Source organism: Eriocheir sinensis, chromosome 45 (genome assembly GCF_024679095.1).
Source record: "Eriocheir sinensis breed Jianghai 21 chromosome 45, ASM2467909v1, whole genome shotgun sequence".
NCBI lineage: Eukaryota > Metazoa > Arthropoda > Malacostraca > Decapoda > Varunidae > Eriocheir > Eriocheir sinensis.
In genome coordinates, this window is record NC_066553.1 from 4351814 (window position 1) to 4365242 (window position 13429).

Genomic DNA, 13429 nt, shown 5'->3' on the forward strand with positions numbered 1-13429 from the left:
AATACAGTAACTAATTGGGCATCTGCAAAGGGAAAGGAAATTTTTGTCAAAATACCTTAGTTGGAGAACAAATTAAACATAAGCTAATTATAACTTACCATACCAGCCATTCAGCTGACATAAATACAGGCAAACCTCACTTTATAAACAGGTTACATTCCTGACAAACTGTTTGCTAAGCAAAACTTTGGTACTAGTTCATTACAACATAGGTTAAATGAAGCTTGGTTCTGGGGCTTCAATTTTTCTCCCAATCCATCTGTAACAACCCCTTTTGTTTAATCTGAGATATACCTGGGTAGGCGGTGGCTGAGTGGTTAGCGTGTGTGCCCCGCATTCACAGCGTGACAGACGACGCGGGTTTGAATCCGTCGCTACTACCTGGGATTTTTTAGTCATCGCTGAGTGGCTTAAGAATACCCACATGCTGTCCTGAAGACCACCCATCAACCCAGACTCTAGAGGAAAACGTCCAAGTGAATCAAGAACGAGCTTCGGGGGGCAGTATGAGTCAAGAAAATATGGTGCCACTTTAAAACACTTGCCTGCACCATGATGGGCTGGGGCCGACCACCATTCAGACCCCTCAAGAAAGCCTACCGGCGCTATAGGCTGGCACATAAAAAAAAAATACAAAAATAAAGTAAAAAATAAGACTCCTTCACCGTACCTTACCTTACAGGACTGAGGGAAGTCAGAACACTGTCAAATCATTGAAAAAGTAAAATAAAGTAAATGTAACAAAGGTAAACACAACTTTCATGGCTTTATTTATAACCAGTAACAAAATGCCATCCCTGACCTTGGTCTTTTCTATACTATGAATATTTTGTACTTTATTGACACAACCTCTACCCTCTGCATTATTTCAACTTGAGAAGGTACACTTAAATTAGATCCAGTAATGAGGTTCCTAGTGGAGTGGTCTTTTCCCACTTCTTTTGATTCTCTAAAAGAGAGAGGATCAAAGATGAGCTCTGGAGAACAGCATGAGTAAAGCAAGATGGTACCACTATAAATATTTACCTGCACCATTACGGGCTGGGGCCAATCACCAGGGCCCACCAAGATAGCTTGCCAGCACCATAGATGAAATAAAAATAAAAAAAGAAAATTCTGCATGAGGCTGGTCCCCTGCAAACTGAATTAACAATATGTCTAATCTTTATATAAGTTATACATGATCTATCAATTAATTAAATATACAACACAGACTGATTCTGAGTTCAACTGAGAAGGAAGTGTATTTGATGTAGTAGCATTTTCTAAATTTTCAAGAACTTGTACAGCATATGCAGATTCAGACACCAAAGTCTCACACTCCATAGCTTGAGGTAAAGAGCATGTAGCAGAATCATAGGTTTCTAAGTTCTTTTGATTATTACTGAATATAAGGCTTTCTTCAGTGTCATTCTGTGAACTTAAGTGAACAGTACTTATATCCTTGACAGTATTTGATGATTCTTTCCAAATACTTGATCCTTGACCTGCCTCTGTGCCATCATGTACCAAATCATGGAGACCAACATCCCCCTTTTCCTTCTGGCTTGGTTGTGCCCCCTGATGCAAAGGGAATATTGTGTTGATGTGCAAGGTGAGATCTGGTGGCATGGGAGCACCCGAGGTCTCAACTTTTGGTGGTACACTGAGGCCATGGGTGACATGATGTGCTCGAATCTGATGAAGGTAAGCATGTATTTTAATAACAAGGACAAAAATACTGGTATATCATGTATATGATATCTAGTTTCTTGAATACTGAGATTCTGTCCATACATCATTTCATATTTCATTCCTCTTGACCTTCCAACTGTCCACTGAAAAGGTTATTTGATCATCATGGTCACTGTCATCATTATCATCACCATCATTACATCAATAACCTGCTTAGTTATGGTGGACTGTCATGAGAACCCAATAAAATTACTTTCATGACTGACTCATCAATCATACTTTTCAAAACTTACTCATAAGTCAAAGAAAACTTACTTCACTCTGTCCAATCCCCATGTAGGAACAATAGCCACACTTGTAGGGCTTGTAACTGAAGTGGCTGTAAAGGTGTCTTCTGACTGATGGTGTATGCTTCTGTAGGAATTTTGAACACAATGGACACTGGAAGACTGACTGCCTTGTAGAGTTGAGAGGTGAAGGTTTGGTATTGAGAGATGAGATGTTGCTTGAACTATGAGAAATGTTCATAAGATCATCTCTGTAAAGTTTTTTGCATTCAACTTGGTCAGGTATATCTGAGATTCTTCTGCTTCTACTTTTCCTTTTAAAATCAACTTCACAACCATTAGATGTATTGCAGTCAATTCTGGCAGACTCTGGGGACAACTTCTGTATCACAGGAGGATGACCGGGGTGACAAAAAGTATTGTGGACTCTCACCTTACTTTTTTCAATGGATCTATATGAACAATAACCACATTTGAAAGGTTTTATATTAAAGTGTTTTCTGGCATGTTTATAGAATGCTCGGTAAGTTGTAGTAACTCCACACTTTCGACATTTTACACGTCCACCCTCTTTCTGCATCATCAGTCTCACTTTATCCGTTGAAAAATAATCATTATTGGTGTAACTTCCATCCAGTCGGCCACGTTTCGGTATTCCAGGCTTGGGAGGAACATGCTTACTATGGCACTGCACTTGCAAATCTGATAGGTAACTGATATGGCTATGCAAGTTGCTTTCCATCTCTCTGCTGTCCATTCCTTTAAATGAACAATTTTCTGAAGAATCATCAACTTGGTTCATTGAATTCCCTTTAGAAATATGTGCAAGAGGCCATTTAATTTTTTTATGTCTTGTATTTTCATCTGCTACTTCAACCTCACTTTGAACTATAAAACTTTTTTTCTGTTTTTGAAGATCAGAGACCCTGCCCATTGGAATATCATTATGAGAAGTATCGTGTATGTCTGTATTTGGACAACTATTGTGAGCAATTTTCTCAATTTTGTCTATATGCAAATTGCCAAACCTGTTTTCTCTTAAAAAAATAACTACCATTTTCTCTCCCAAATCAGCCAGAGGCTTTGTAAGTGTAATACTGTTCAATCTTTCTTCTTGTCTAATGACGGTGGACACTTGTGTGGAGACACTTGGTATGCCATCCCTCTGTATTTCACCATCTAAATCAGTAATGACTTTTCTGCACTGCTTGTCTGGTACATGTCGGGATGTATCAATTTTATTTGGCAACTTGTACTTTTTAGTAGTTCTCACTTTAACTGGGGAGTGATCTAGGAAAGCAGATTCATATTTATCAATTGAAGAAATATTTCTGAGAGACTGTTCATCTTCAACAGGATTACAGTGTGTGATCTCATCTTGTTTTGCCAACCCCACGTTGTGAATGTCCTTAATAAGAAAACCCTGTGCAGCATTGTTTACCTGCAAGTGTTTTACAGGACTGGTCACAAGGCTGTCACTCATACTGTTATATCTTAGTTCTTCAGAGACTGAATTTTCTTTATTCAAAGGCATATTAATGCAAGATAGTGAATGGTTCAAACCGCATAATGATTTGTTAACCTGACTCTTTTCAAAATGACATGTTTTCTTAATTTGTGAATTCTTATTAGTCTGTGATGTTGATGCTGGTGTATATTTTACTTCCTGATGTTCTGGAAGAGCAGATTTTTTGAGTTTCTTTGCATTAACAACTTTCTCACTGTCTAAACATCTAGAATTCTCAACCTTTTCTTCTCTTGATTCAGCTCCATACCGATAGGGAGCCTTAAAATTTTTATCCTCTTCAACAACAGGCTTGCTGCCCTGAAATTACATAGATTTGATTAGTACCATGAACACAAGAATACGAACAACCTAAAAAAAAACAGTTTGAAGATCATGCTAGAGTATCGCTGCAAAAAATATTACATATAATTTCATACAACCACCTGTGCATGATGAAAAAAGAAAAGGATGTATAGAGAAAAAATAAAAGTTGTCTACTTGCCAAAGGACAGGATATCTACTTTTAATCTGTAAAACTTTTACATGAGCAGTTCATGACATAAGAGATGCTCCTTAAGTACCAATTTAGCGTGTGAGTGAAATATCCACTGTACTCACTTCTCAACATTCACAAACTCCTTACACCTTTCTCTTTCATGAATTCAGTCCTATTGATCCACCTGAGTACTGGCCTTTCTGCCCCCCACTGGCCTGCTATCTGACTTTCATACACACCCCTTAAAAAGTTCACATTCTGTATTCCAAAACATCTGAACTACTTTAGTGAAGTTCATTCTACCCATTCCACCACTCCCAAATCTACCTCATCCATAACACCAACACTCTCCCATCCATTACACCAACTCTTTTTACAACACACTTTTTCAGTAAGTTGTCTGAGGATCAAACTGCCTTAACCCATTGACAAAGTCGCTGCTGTCCATTCAGCTGCCCAGTGTTGATTTAATCAGACTCTTACGTTATGTGCCACTAATTCTGAGTGTTCTGCTTAAATTTTGTGGGTTCCATGACTTGGAGAGGTGGCAACACCTGGGCCATGACAGATGCATGTGCACTCTATGTCTTTAACTCTGTCATTCTAATCCTAAAGTGTAGTACCATGATAAGACACATTTTCTTCAGGGAGACCGGTCCATGATTTAAACAGCTGATTGAACAAGTTTATGTGGACAAATGCAGCGACAACTTACCTTATGAGCAGTGGAGCAATGCTTTTTGATGACATATGCCTCACGGGCATGAAAATCACAGTAGCCACATTTATATGGCTTTACACCACTATGAAGGCGCAGATGTCTATTGTATGAGGAGTTAAAATTGCAGGTGTACTCACAGTGTGGACATCTGTACTGTCTCATCTGAAACATTAGAACCAGTTATATATCAATTTAAGGGAAGAGTACACCATAACTTTAAATTGCACCTACAGTCTTGATTAGGCTATATTTTGTGTATAACAGTACAATATTTATCATATTATAATATCAAGATGATCAGACCAATTTTTTTACAATTCTATTTTTTTTAATTTTTTTTTTTATTTAACTTGTTTGCTGTCCTTTGTTCACCGATTACTTTCTTACTCACACATAAGATACTTTCCTATTATCCTATCAAACGCATGTGATTACTTTTTCAATATCTGGTTTCATTTACTTGGTTTGTTTTATTGACTTGATGGTGTACCAGGGAAGGCAGTAAACCCAGTCGCTTCAGAAAAATTATGTAAAATTATAAGCTACTTGATGTAAGAAATTTACACCTGAAAATGTGAGTTTAAAAACAAATAGATGTTGTTAGGTAGCAACTCATACAAAATATAAAGTTAGTAAAAAAACTGCTCGTACAAGTAAAAGCATACCCATTTTCCTTTTTCTTTGGTCTGAAGTATTCCATACTTTTCAGTGATGAGCTTCAGGTATGGAGTCACATCTTCCACAAGAAAATTATTGCCCCCTTTATCAAGTAAAATCTGAAATCACGATGATGTGGTTATTGTATTTTTATGTAATTAAGACTGCCAAAATATGCAAAACTTGACAGGGTCTTTGAGGGAATTCATTATTTAAATTTATAGAAAGTGAACTGAAGAATGAGCTGGTAACTTTCCTTCATGGCATGGACTTTCAAAACTTATTAAGTATATAAGCAAAAAGAGGCAGATAGACACAGATATATAAATGGGGGTAGTAATAGTATTGCTAATGGACTATACAATAAAACTTTGAATAGCTTACAGTCTGCCAGTGAGGGTCTTGGGAAGGATGCCTGCGACGGTAGTGACTTCTTATTTGTGTTGGAAAAGTTGTAACAAAGGAGCAGTGGCTGCATTGTTGCTTCCTTCTGCTGTGCTGAGCAATGTGCTTCTTGAGGTTGGACAATGTCTAGCATGAAAAGATTATACAATAATAAATAAGTAAACAGACATCAATTGGTAAAGGGTAAATTGAAAATATAGTACAAATATATTGAACAAGCTGTAAAAGCATCCAGTTTTCATTTTTCTTAGTTACAGTGAATTCAAAACAAATATATATGTATAAATCTCTTATTCATGGGTAAAAAACTTAAATAAATGTGAGAAAATATAAATATCTAAATGAGGATGAGACAAGCACTCATGGTTCTAGAAATAAGGAAGCAGAAGTACCGTGTGTGTAGGATGGAGACTAGAAGAAAACTAATGGACATAAATGATAGCATGAGAACAACTGACACTGGCATGGTTAAAATGACATATAGGACGAGACAGTAAGAATACAAATCACTGATAAATTTAGAGTTAATTTGGGTAAAAGGAAATATGTGGACAAGACAATACAGGCTTTGTGCAAGTCCTGTGTACTAAAACTAAAGATATAAGGATTTAGGTTGAAGCTTACTGAACCTACGTACATACTAGTCTTTGTTCCTTCTGTATCAATATACCAAGGAAACTAATATATTTGCATCTATGTATATTAACCTTTAGATGGCGGTGGAACTCTATATAGACTGTCCAAAATTCAGAGTCAGTTTTGTATGGCAGAAATATAACAATACTTCCAGATTGCAGTAGAATCTATATGTAGACGATAGTTAAAACATCCATTATGCGGCGTAACTATATTTATGCTACGGTCCTAAGGTCGGCAATGACTATACATTGACGATTCATTTTGGGGGGAGCTACTCTTCAAATACTGCCACTGTCTAAGGGTTAAATCTTATACACTACAACTACACAGAAAGAGGGACAGGAGAGGACCAGCAGATGAAAATTTTAAGAACCATAAAGGTGTAATGTGACATACCTTGAGACTTTTCCGGCAAAGAGGACATGCCAAACTCTTCCTCTCGGGTTCATCTCCTATTGCTTCCTCCCCTGGAAAAACATTAACGAGTCAGAAGGGAAAGGAAGGATGAAAAAACTTAATAGTACCAGAAATTTTATACTATTGACTATATCTGTCAACTAATATCTTATTTATTCTCTTTTTTCTTTTCTTTACACCCACAATATATCTCAACAAAAAATAAAAGTATAAGTAAATCAGTAACATTGACAGAGGAGAGAGTAAATCATGTATGACAAACGGCTGACTTGATTTAATAATTCACCTCCGCAAACTATTTTTTCTTACGTTACATTTCTCACCCTCATTGTGGCTTTCTCATCCTTCTAGTGTTTGTTTTATGTATTGCTAATGAGGAGTTTGGCTTTACCTGCATTTGCCATGTCTTTTTCTTTGTGCATAGCAGTATTATAACCAATGGGGTTTTCTGAGTGCATAAATGCTTTCGACAAAAAGCTCAAATGAGGGAAAAGTTTAACATCAACATCCAGCGCATTGCCTACAAATCCTTACGATACCTTGAAAGTTTTGGGAATATCTCTCCTAAAATGTCATCGAGGGTAAGTTGTGCTCTACCTGCCTGTGGTAACCTTGCAGACACCCCATAAAATTTGTTTTGCTTCTCATTAAGAGCATACTTTTATCTATATTTTTGGTCTTCAGGGGCTGCCATGCAAGATAAAGCAGAAGAAAAAAAGGGGTTTTAAGCCACAAAATAAGCAGAACAACAGGTTGAGTCTCTCAGGACTGTAGTATTAACGTGAAACCAGATTAGTGAGAACGTTTTTGTGATGGCTCCCGCTGGTCCTTTCATCCCCACCGCTCTGCCATACAGCCCCAACACCTATCTCTTCCTCTCATATGTAAGCTATATGAAAGAGATGGGAGGAAGAGACAGGTGTTGGGACTGTGGGCAGAGCAGCAGGGAGGACTCTCGAGAGCCAACGCAAAAATGATCTCGCCAATCTCGTTTCACCATAATTAACATTTTTCCAGTTGTTTTTATTATTTGCATATGGCAAGCTTTCTCAAGCACCAAATGTGAGATGTGTATTATTATTATTATTACCTTATTTCCTCTTTCCTTCATTCTAGTTTTCTATCAGATTCAATTTATTTGTATCACTTCCCACAAGAAGTAGAATACAGTATAGATATTATTATCATCGTCATTATATTATTATTATTATTATTATTATTATTATTATGATCATTTTTATTATAATTATTATTATGATTATTATTACTTCTGCTTCTTCTTCTTCTTCTTCTTATTATTATTATTATTATTACCTTCTTTCCTCCTTCCTTCCTTCTATTATTCTATCAGCTTCAATTCATTTGTATAATTTAATTCAACAAGAAGAATACATTCTAAATAAGTCAAATGATCAGTCAGCTAATGAATGAGTGAATGAACAAGGGACAATTAATCAAATAATAAATAAATAAATCTTCCTGGTAGGAGTGATGGGAGGAGACAAAATAGCCATAGGCATTCTGGTCTTTTATGATAAGTACTGAAGGAAAAGATAAAGCTGAATACATAAAAAAATAATGTAAATCAGATCTTTAAAGCAAGATGTACAGCAATATAAATATGAATGGTCATACCATTAGCTTAGAAGCTTTTCCTCTAGATTATAAAACTGATCAAAACAATCTTGCCTGCCAGAAGACGGGGTATGTCAATAATGTGATATCTTGAAGTGCCATGCTTCTTCCTTATGTGATGACGCAGCTGATAATAATCTTGTCCAAAGAAGACACAGTAACCACAGCGCAAGGGAAAGCAGTCCCTGTGGGCACTCCGAATGTGCTGAAAAAGTAACTCTTTATTAGCTTGTGTTAAGGTAATTCTACATATAACCATCAACAACAATGAACCTTTTCCGCAGATATAAATAAATGAATTAAAACACGAAATAAAATTATCCATTTTATGTAAAACAATAGTAATTAAGTAACAAAACCTCCAAAAGGTATGGTTGATGTAGATGAAGCATGGCATTTGGATGATATGATAGAGGCTTAACCTAAATTTCTACAGTAGGCATCCCTAGATCGCATACTCCTACTAGATGAAATGCCTGTACCTCATATCAGTTAATCTGGCCAGGTCCTCGGGATCTCCATGTCCGCACGCTGACCACTTAGCTACCACCTCCCCTATATCAGCTAAGCAGCGGCTTGTAATTATGATCTAGTTTTTATTACTCATTTAAAAATTTTATTACCTTATTTTTAGAGAAAGCAGCATTCACTGGTGAATAATTTGCATGATATGACATGCTTGAGCACCTGAAGTTGAAAAATAGAATGGTGGAGACTTTGTGGTGTGCACCCAACAACAGTAAAGTGAGATTATAATGACTATATAGTATTTGTAATTACAGTACAGTTTGTAATATATGTAGGGGATGAATGATGCTATTTATATTTTACACTGTTTTATGCATGTACCGTATGCATCATCCTTTCCTTGGGAAAGGCCAAATCCTACGTTGGCAGACCGTGAATGTTTGGAGTGGTGCTGTGAAAACTTCCCTTTGTGCAATTGGGAGAAAATCCGCAAATGTAGGAATCTACGAATAGTGAACCTGTAAATTCAGGGGGCAGGTGTATTGGTATTTCATTCATGATTTTCTTTCTTGTTCTCCTATGCCCATTCAAAACACTGTCCAGGGGACCACACAATCTACATCTATCCAATAACTGTAAATTAAAAAAAGTTTTAAGCTTTTTTTACAGTAAGTTGCTTTTGGCACTTGAATATCTTCTGGCATTCTTCTTTGTACCTTTTCTTAAAGAGTCTATATTAGTTCTATAAAATAGCACAATATAAAGACTGGTTCTCATATTTATGCCCTCTACACTTATGCATGATAAAAAAGATGATTTACATCATTAACTAAATCATACCTTAAATAACTGAAGTCTTGTGAATCTAATGTTGCAGATGGGACAGTTCTGCCCTCGAGCTTGACTGCCTAACAAAACAAGCACTACTGCCTCTGAGTGTAAGGTCCCCATTGCTGTTATGTGTTCCTCAATATCTTTCCGGCTGCGGCTTGTAACCTCACACAACGAACATTTGTACTTGTGTTGCTCAGTTTTAAGGCCACACTTGTCTGCAAAACATATAAATTGCTGTGAAGAATACACGATAATGTTGGAACTCTGTTAAGAAAGAGAGCAACATTGTTATGGCTAGTTATTTATGTTACTAATATATTTTAACAAATTGATTAGAGAAAGCTTCTTTTACAGTGGTCTCATGTCCAACACAGGAATTTGGTCAGAGAGCCTGTCACATTGGATGAAATTTGCGTTGGACTAAAAAGAACCTAAAGGAAAAATTACTTTTGTTGGAGAATTTTTGAAAAATCAAAATGACCTTCATTTTTAATAATTGAAATAATGAACATACCTAGTGAAATAAGAGAGTCCTGGTGACTACTTATGCTCTGGATAGCTGTTTTTACTGAAGAACTGTTGCGTGAACCATAGGATCTGAAATATGATGCAAGTCTTATTGAACTGAAACATCAATATCTATCTTGTCACTTAAAGGAAAAAATACCATCACTATTTTTTATGAACATAATAGCTAAGACTTATAAAAACAATCAAATGCAGTTCTGCACTGAAACAGTTAGATGATCCATGTAATTTATTAATTACCTACTCAATATCCTAAAATTTCAGGAGCTACAATAATACCTAAATATCCACAGTGCATATATACATTAAATATTTTCTTTATAAACAAATTAAAACAAGTATGAATTACAATTTTAAAGAACTTTATGCTACAAACCTCCTTGCCCCTTTTACAATGCTCCCATCCACTGTTGATTCCAAAACTGTTGGGCAATACTTTCCCCTTCCTTCAAAAATTTCCTTCAAGTCATCACCAAACTCTGCATAATCTTCAAGAAACTTAACAATTTGATGCTGTGGGCGATTGAGTTTATTAGCATTTGGAGATTTCTTTCTTCCATTGTTCCTCCCTTTTTCTTCCATGCAAGTAGCATTTCTACTAACATGACACTCTACATGAAGACTACCCTTGTCTTTCAATGACAATGTGTTTTGGGGAGAATGGCTTATTCTCGTAGGCCCCCAATTGATTCCAGTAGAACAAACTTGTAGCTCATCTCCATGTGACTTTGACTTTGAATCTTGCAGTGAAATTCTAGTAGTATCCCTTGACACAGTTATCTTTGAATATTCATTATTAAACACTTCACTTGATGGCTTTGTTTGCAGTTCATAACCATAACATGATTCAGATTTCCTTTCAAAAGAAGGCAATGGTAAAACAATAGAGTTCTGATCTAAAGCCTGTGAGGTATTAGTATGTATCTCATGGAAAGGGAGATCTATTTTATAAGGTGTGGAAGATCTTGTATAATTGTCTCCATTTATGTCAAAAGTATCATCACAGCCCTGATGAATTGCAGGTATTTTTTTCCCCAACCTCTTAGTTCCTGGAGGGTATACTCGAACAACTTCTAAATTTTTAGAATAATTTTTAGTGTTTTGCATTTTGCCTTCCGGAGCATTGGTACTGTAACCTGTCAAATAGAAGAAAAAATATTAGTGGCAAATCAAATACAATATCCATCTCAATCAGTACAATCTTAAAAAAAAAAAAAAAAAAAAAAAAAAAAAAACATGGCACACAACCTTTGATATACACAAGTCATGTTCTTAAAGTCATTGCAAAAATTTTCAGTGTCAGCTGATTTTCAAAATGAAAACTAAAGTGCATTGTAACCTTGCACTCTCACCTCATAATCTTTCCTATAGTTATCTACCTGCTATTTATGATTTATGTAATGAGCAACAATCAACAGTATACTCTAAAGAAGGGGTGGGCAGCCTTTTCAAAGGGAGGGCCACATGATACTTTCGGGAGCAGGCTGCAGGCCGGCATGAGAAACCAAAACCACAAACTTAACATGAGACAACAGAGCACATATTAACTTCAAAGCCATTGATGTGTGTGTGCATGTCTAAAACAAGAATGTTATTGCCTTGCAACTTCAAACTGCGGGCATTCAAATGCACAGCAAGGTCCATGGGTAGGGCCAGGCAAGCGAGCCATTGCGGGTCAAGGTGATCAGTGTGGGGGAGATTCTTCTGACAGAGGAAAGTGGCGATCTCCTGCCAGTGACGTCCATGAGTAAGGATAGGCGAGCGAGCCATTGCTGGTTAGAGTGATCAGCATGGAGATTCTTCTGATGGAGGAAAGTGGCGATCTCCTGCCAGTGATGTCCATGAGTAAGGATAGGTGAGCGAGCCATTGCTGGTTAGAGTGATCAGCATGGAGATTCTTCTGACAGAGGAAAGTGGCGATCTCCTGCCAGTGATGTCCATGAGTAAGGATAGGCGAGCGAGCCATTGCTGGTTAGAGTGATCAGCATGGAGATTCTTCTGATGGAGGAAAGAGGCAACCTCCTGCTGCAGGTCACACACACAGGACAGCGTGGCCCCCCAACAAGATAGTTTCAGCCTAGCCTTTTTTGTTAAAATTAAATAGGATAACCAGATCTCAAAAAGGACAGACCTGGCAACTCCCTCAGCAGCATGCTACTCTTCAAAATGCACAGGGTAGCTTCATCTCAAAAATGAAACTAACCTAACCTGACTTTATCAAAGCCACTGTGACATAACCTAAGTATCAAACTACCCTGAACAATAACCTAAATACACCTGGCCATCTATTGCCCATAAATAGCACCATGGGCTCAACAGTTGGTAGCCTGGCCCTGGCCCCCCTTGTGACCTCCATCAGGCTCACGATTAAACACTGCCATGTATACTTATTAAGGAGGGCAGACCTTTCACTGGCACAACGGTCTAACGCTTATCATACCAAACTCACTCTGACGGTTTCAGGTATTATTGGTGACGTCTGGGGGACTGCTTTTAAATATATACCAAACATTCAATATATAAACAATGGGCTGAGTGGAGGCGAGAGTCGGGAGTTCCGCCTTTGTAACGGCACGCCCTTAAGTAGCCTTTTTCTTCTTTTGACCTGCATATCCTCCTCTCCTTGGGCCTCTCTTTTGTTTTGTTTATTCTAGGGATGTGAGTTTCGGTCCAAGTACTACTCGGTTTACTCGGTTTACCCATATTGGCTATCAGGCAGCGACTCGGAGACAAGTACTGTACTCGATTCCTCTTTTCTATTTCGAGAAAAATTATTACTGGCTGTCGTTTGGAGCTAAATATCGCAACGTTTTGATCAGGTACTTGTCGACACTTGTAATCATGGGATAGACAAAGACTGACTAAACTAAAGTCCGTATATTCTATGGCACGTGAGCAGATCGAGGCGGGGTGACCCATCCCCCGCACAACCCCGCATACAATGCCACCCGAGAATGGCCCTCTGCGGGTCCCCTAGAATTAAATGAAATGAAAATGAGAGAGAGAGAGAGAGAGAGAGAGAGAGAGAGATCTAGAAAAAGAAGAAAAAAATTGCGTGTGTTGAATATACCACCTCCGAGCCTGGTGTAACTCGCAAATATCGTTTTTTTCTGCTTTTTAAATTGGGATATAGATGAGGAAGGATGTATCTTAAACGAAAA

The 13429-nt window shown here is 37.4% G+C and overlaps 1 protein-coding gene across 4 annotated transcripts; it reads right to left on the bottom strand.

The window, feature by feature from the left end:
* Positions 1 to 753: 753 nt before the first annotated feature.
* On the bottom strand, positions 754 to 12974 carry LOC126980896 (uncharacterized). Of its 4 annotated transcripts, none has more exons than XM_050831271.1 (11): positions 12718 to 12974; positions 10645 to 10781; positions 10255 to 10337; positions 9747 to 9955; positions 8493 to 8643; positions 6783 to 6853; positions 5727 to 5873; positions 5351 to 5461; positions 4680 to 4847; positions 1990 to 3786; positions 754 to 1677 (listed from the first exon to the last, which is right to left on the bottom strand). In XM_050831271.1, exons 1-11 carry the CDS (start codon positions 12778 to 12780, stop codon positions 1189 to 1191), a joined length of 3426 nt encoding a protein of 1141 aa, XP_050687228.1. In that variant the 5' UTR covers positions 12781 to 12974; the 3' UTR covers positions 754 to 1188. The 4 variants fall into 4 exon arrangements, with proteins under 4 accessions (XP_050687228.1, XP_050687225.1, XP_050687226.1 ...); XM_050831268.1 differs by having other exon boundaries at positions 10645 to 11404; positions 12718 to 12864; XM_050831269.1 differs by having other exon boundaries at positions 10645 to 11404; positions 12709 to 12842.
* Positions 12975 to 13429: the final 455 nt, after the last annotated feature.

Excerpts from the sequence above, each read along its gene's own strand:
- LOC126980896 (XM_050831268.1), bottom strand. The coding sequence starts at position 11,375 with ATGCAAAACACTAAAAATTATTCTAAAAATTTAGAAGTTGTTCGAGTA. Across the intron at positions 9,956-10,254 it reads GGACTCTCTTATTTCACTAG|ACAAGTGTGGCCTTAAAACT; the intron begins GTATGTTCATTA and ends TATGTTTTGCAG. Across the intron at positions 4,848-5,350 it reads CCAAAGAAAAAGGAAAATGG|ATGAGACAGTACAGATGTCC; the intron begins GTATGCTTTTAC and ends CTAATGTTTCAG.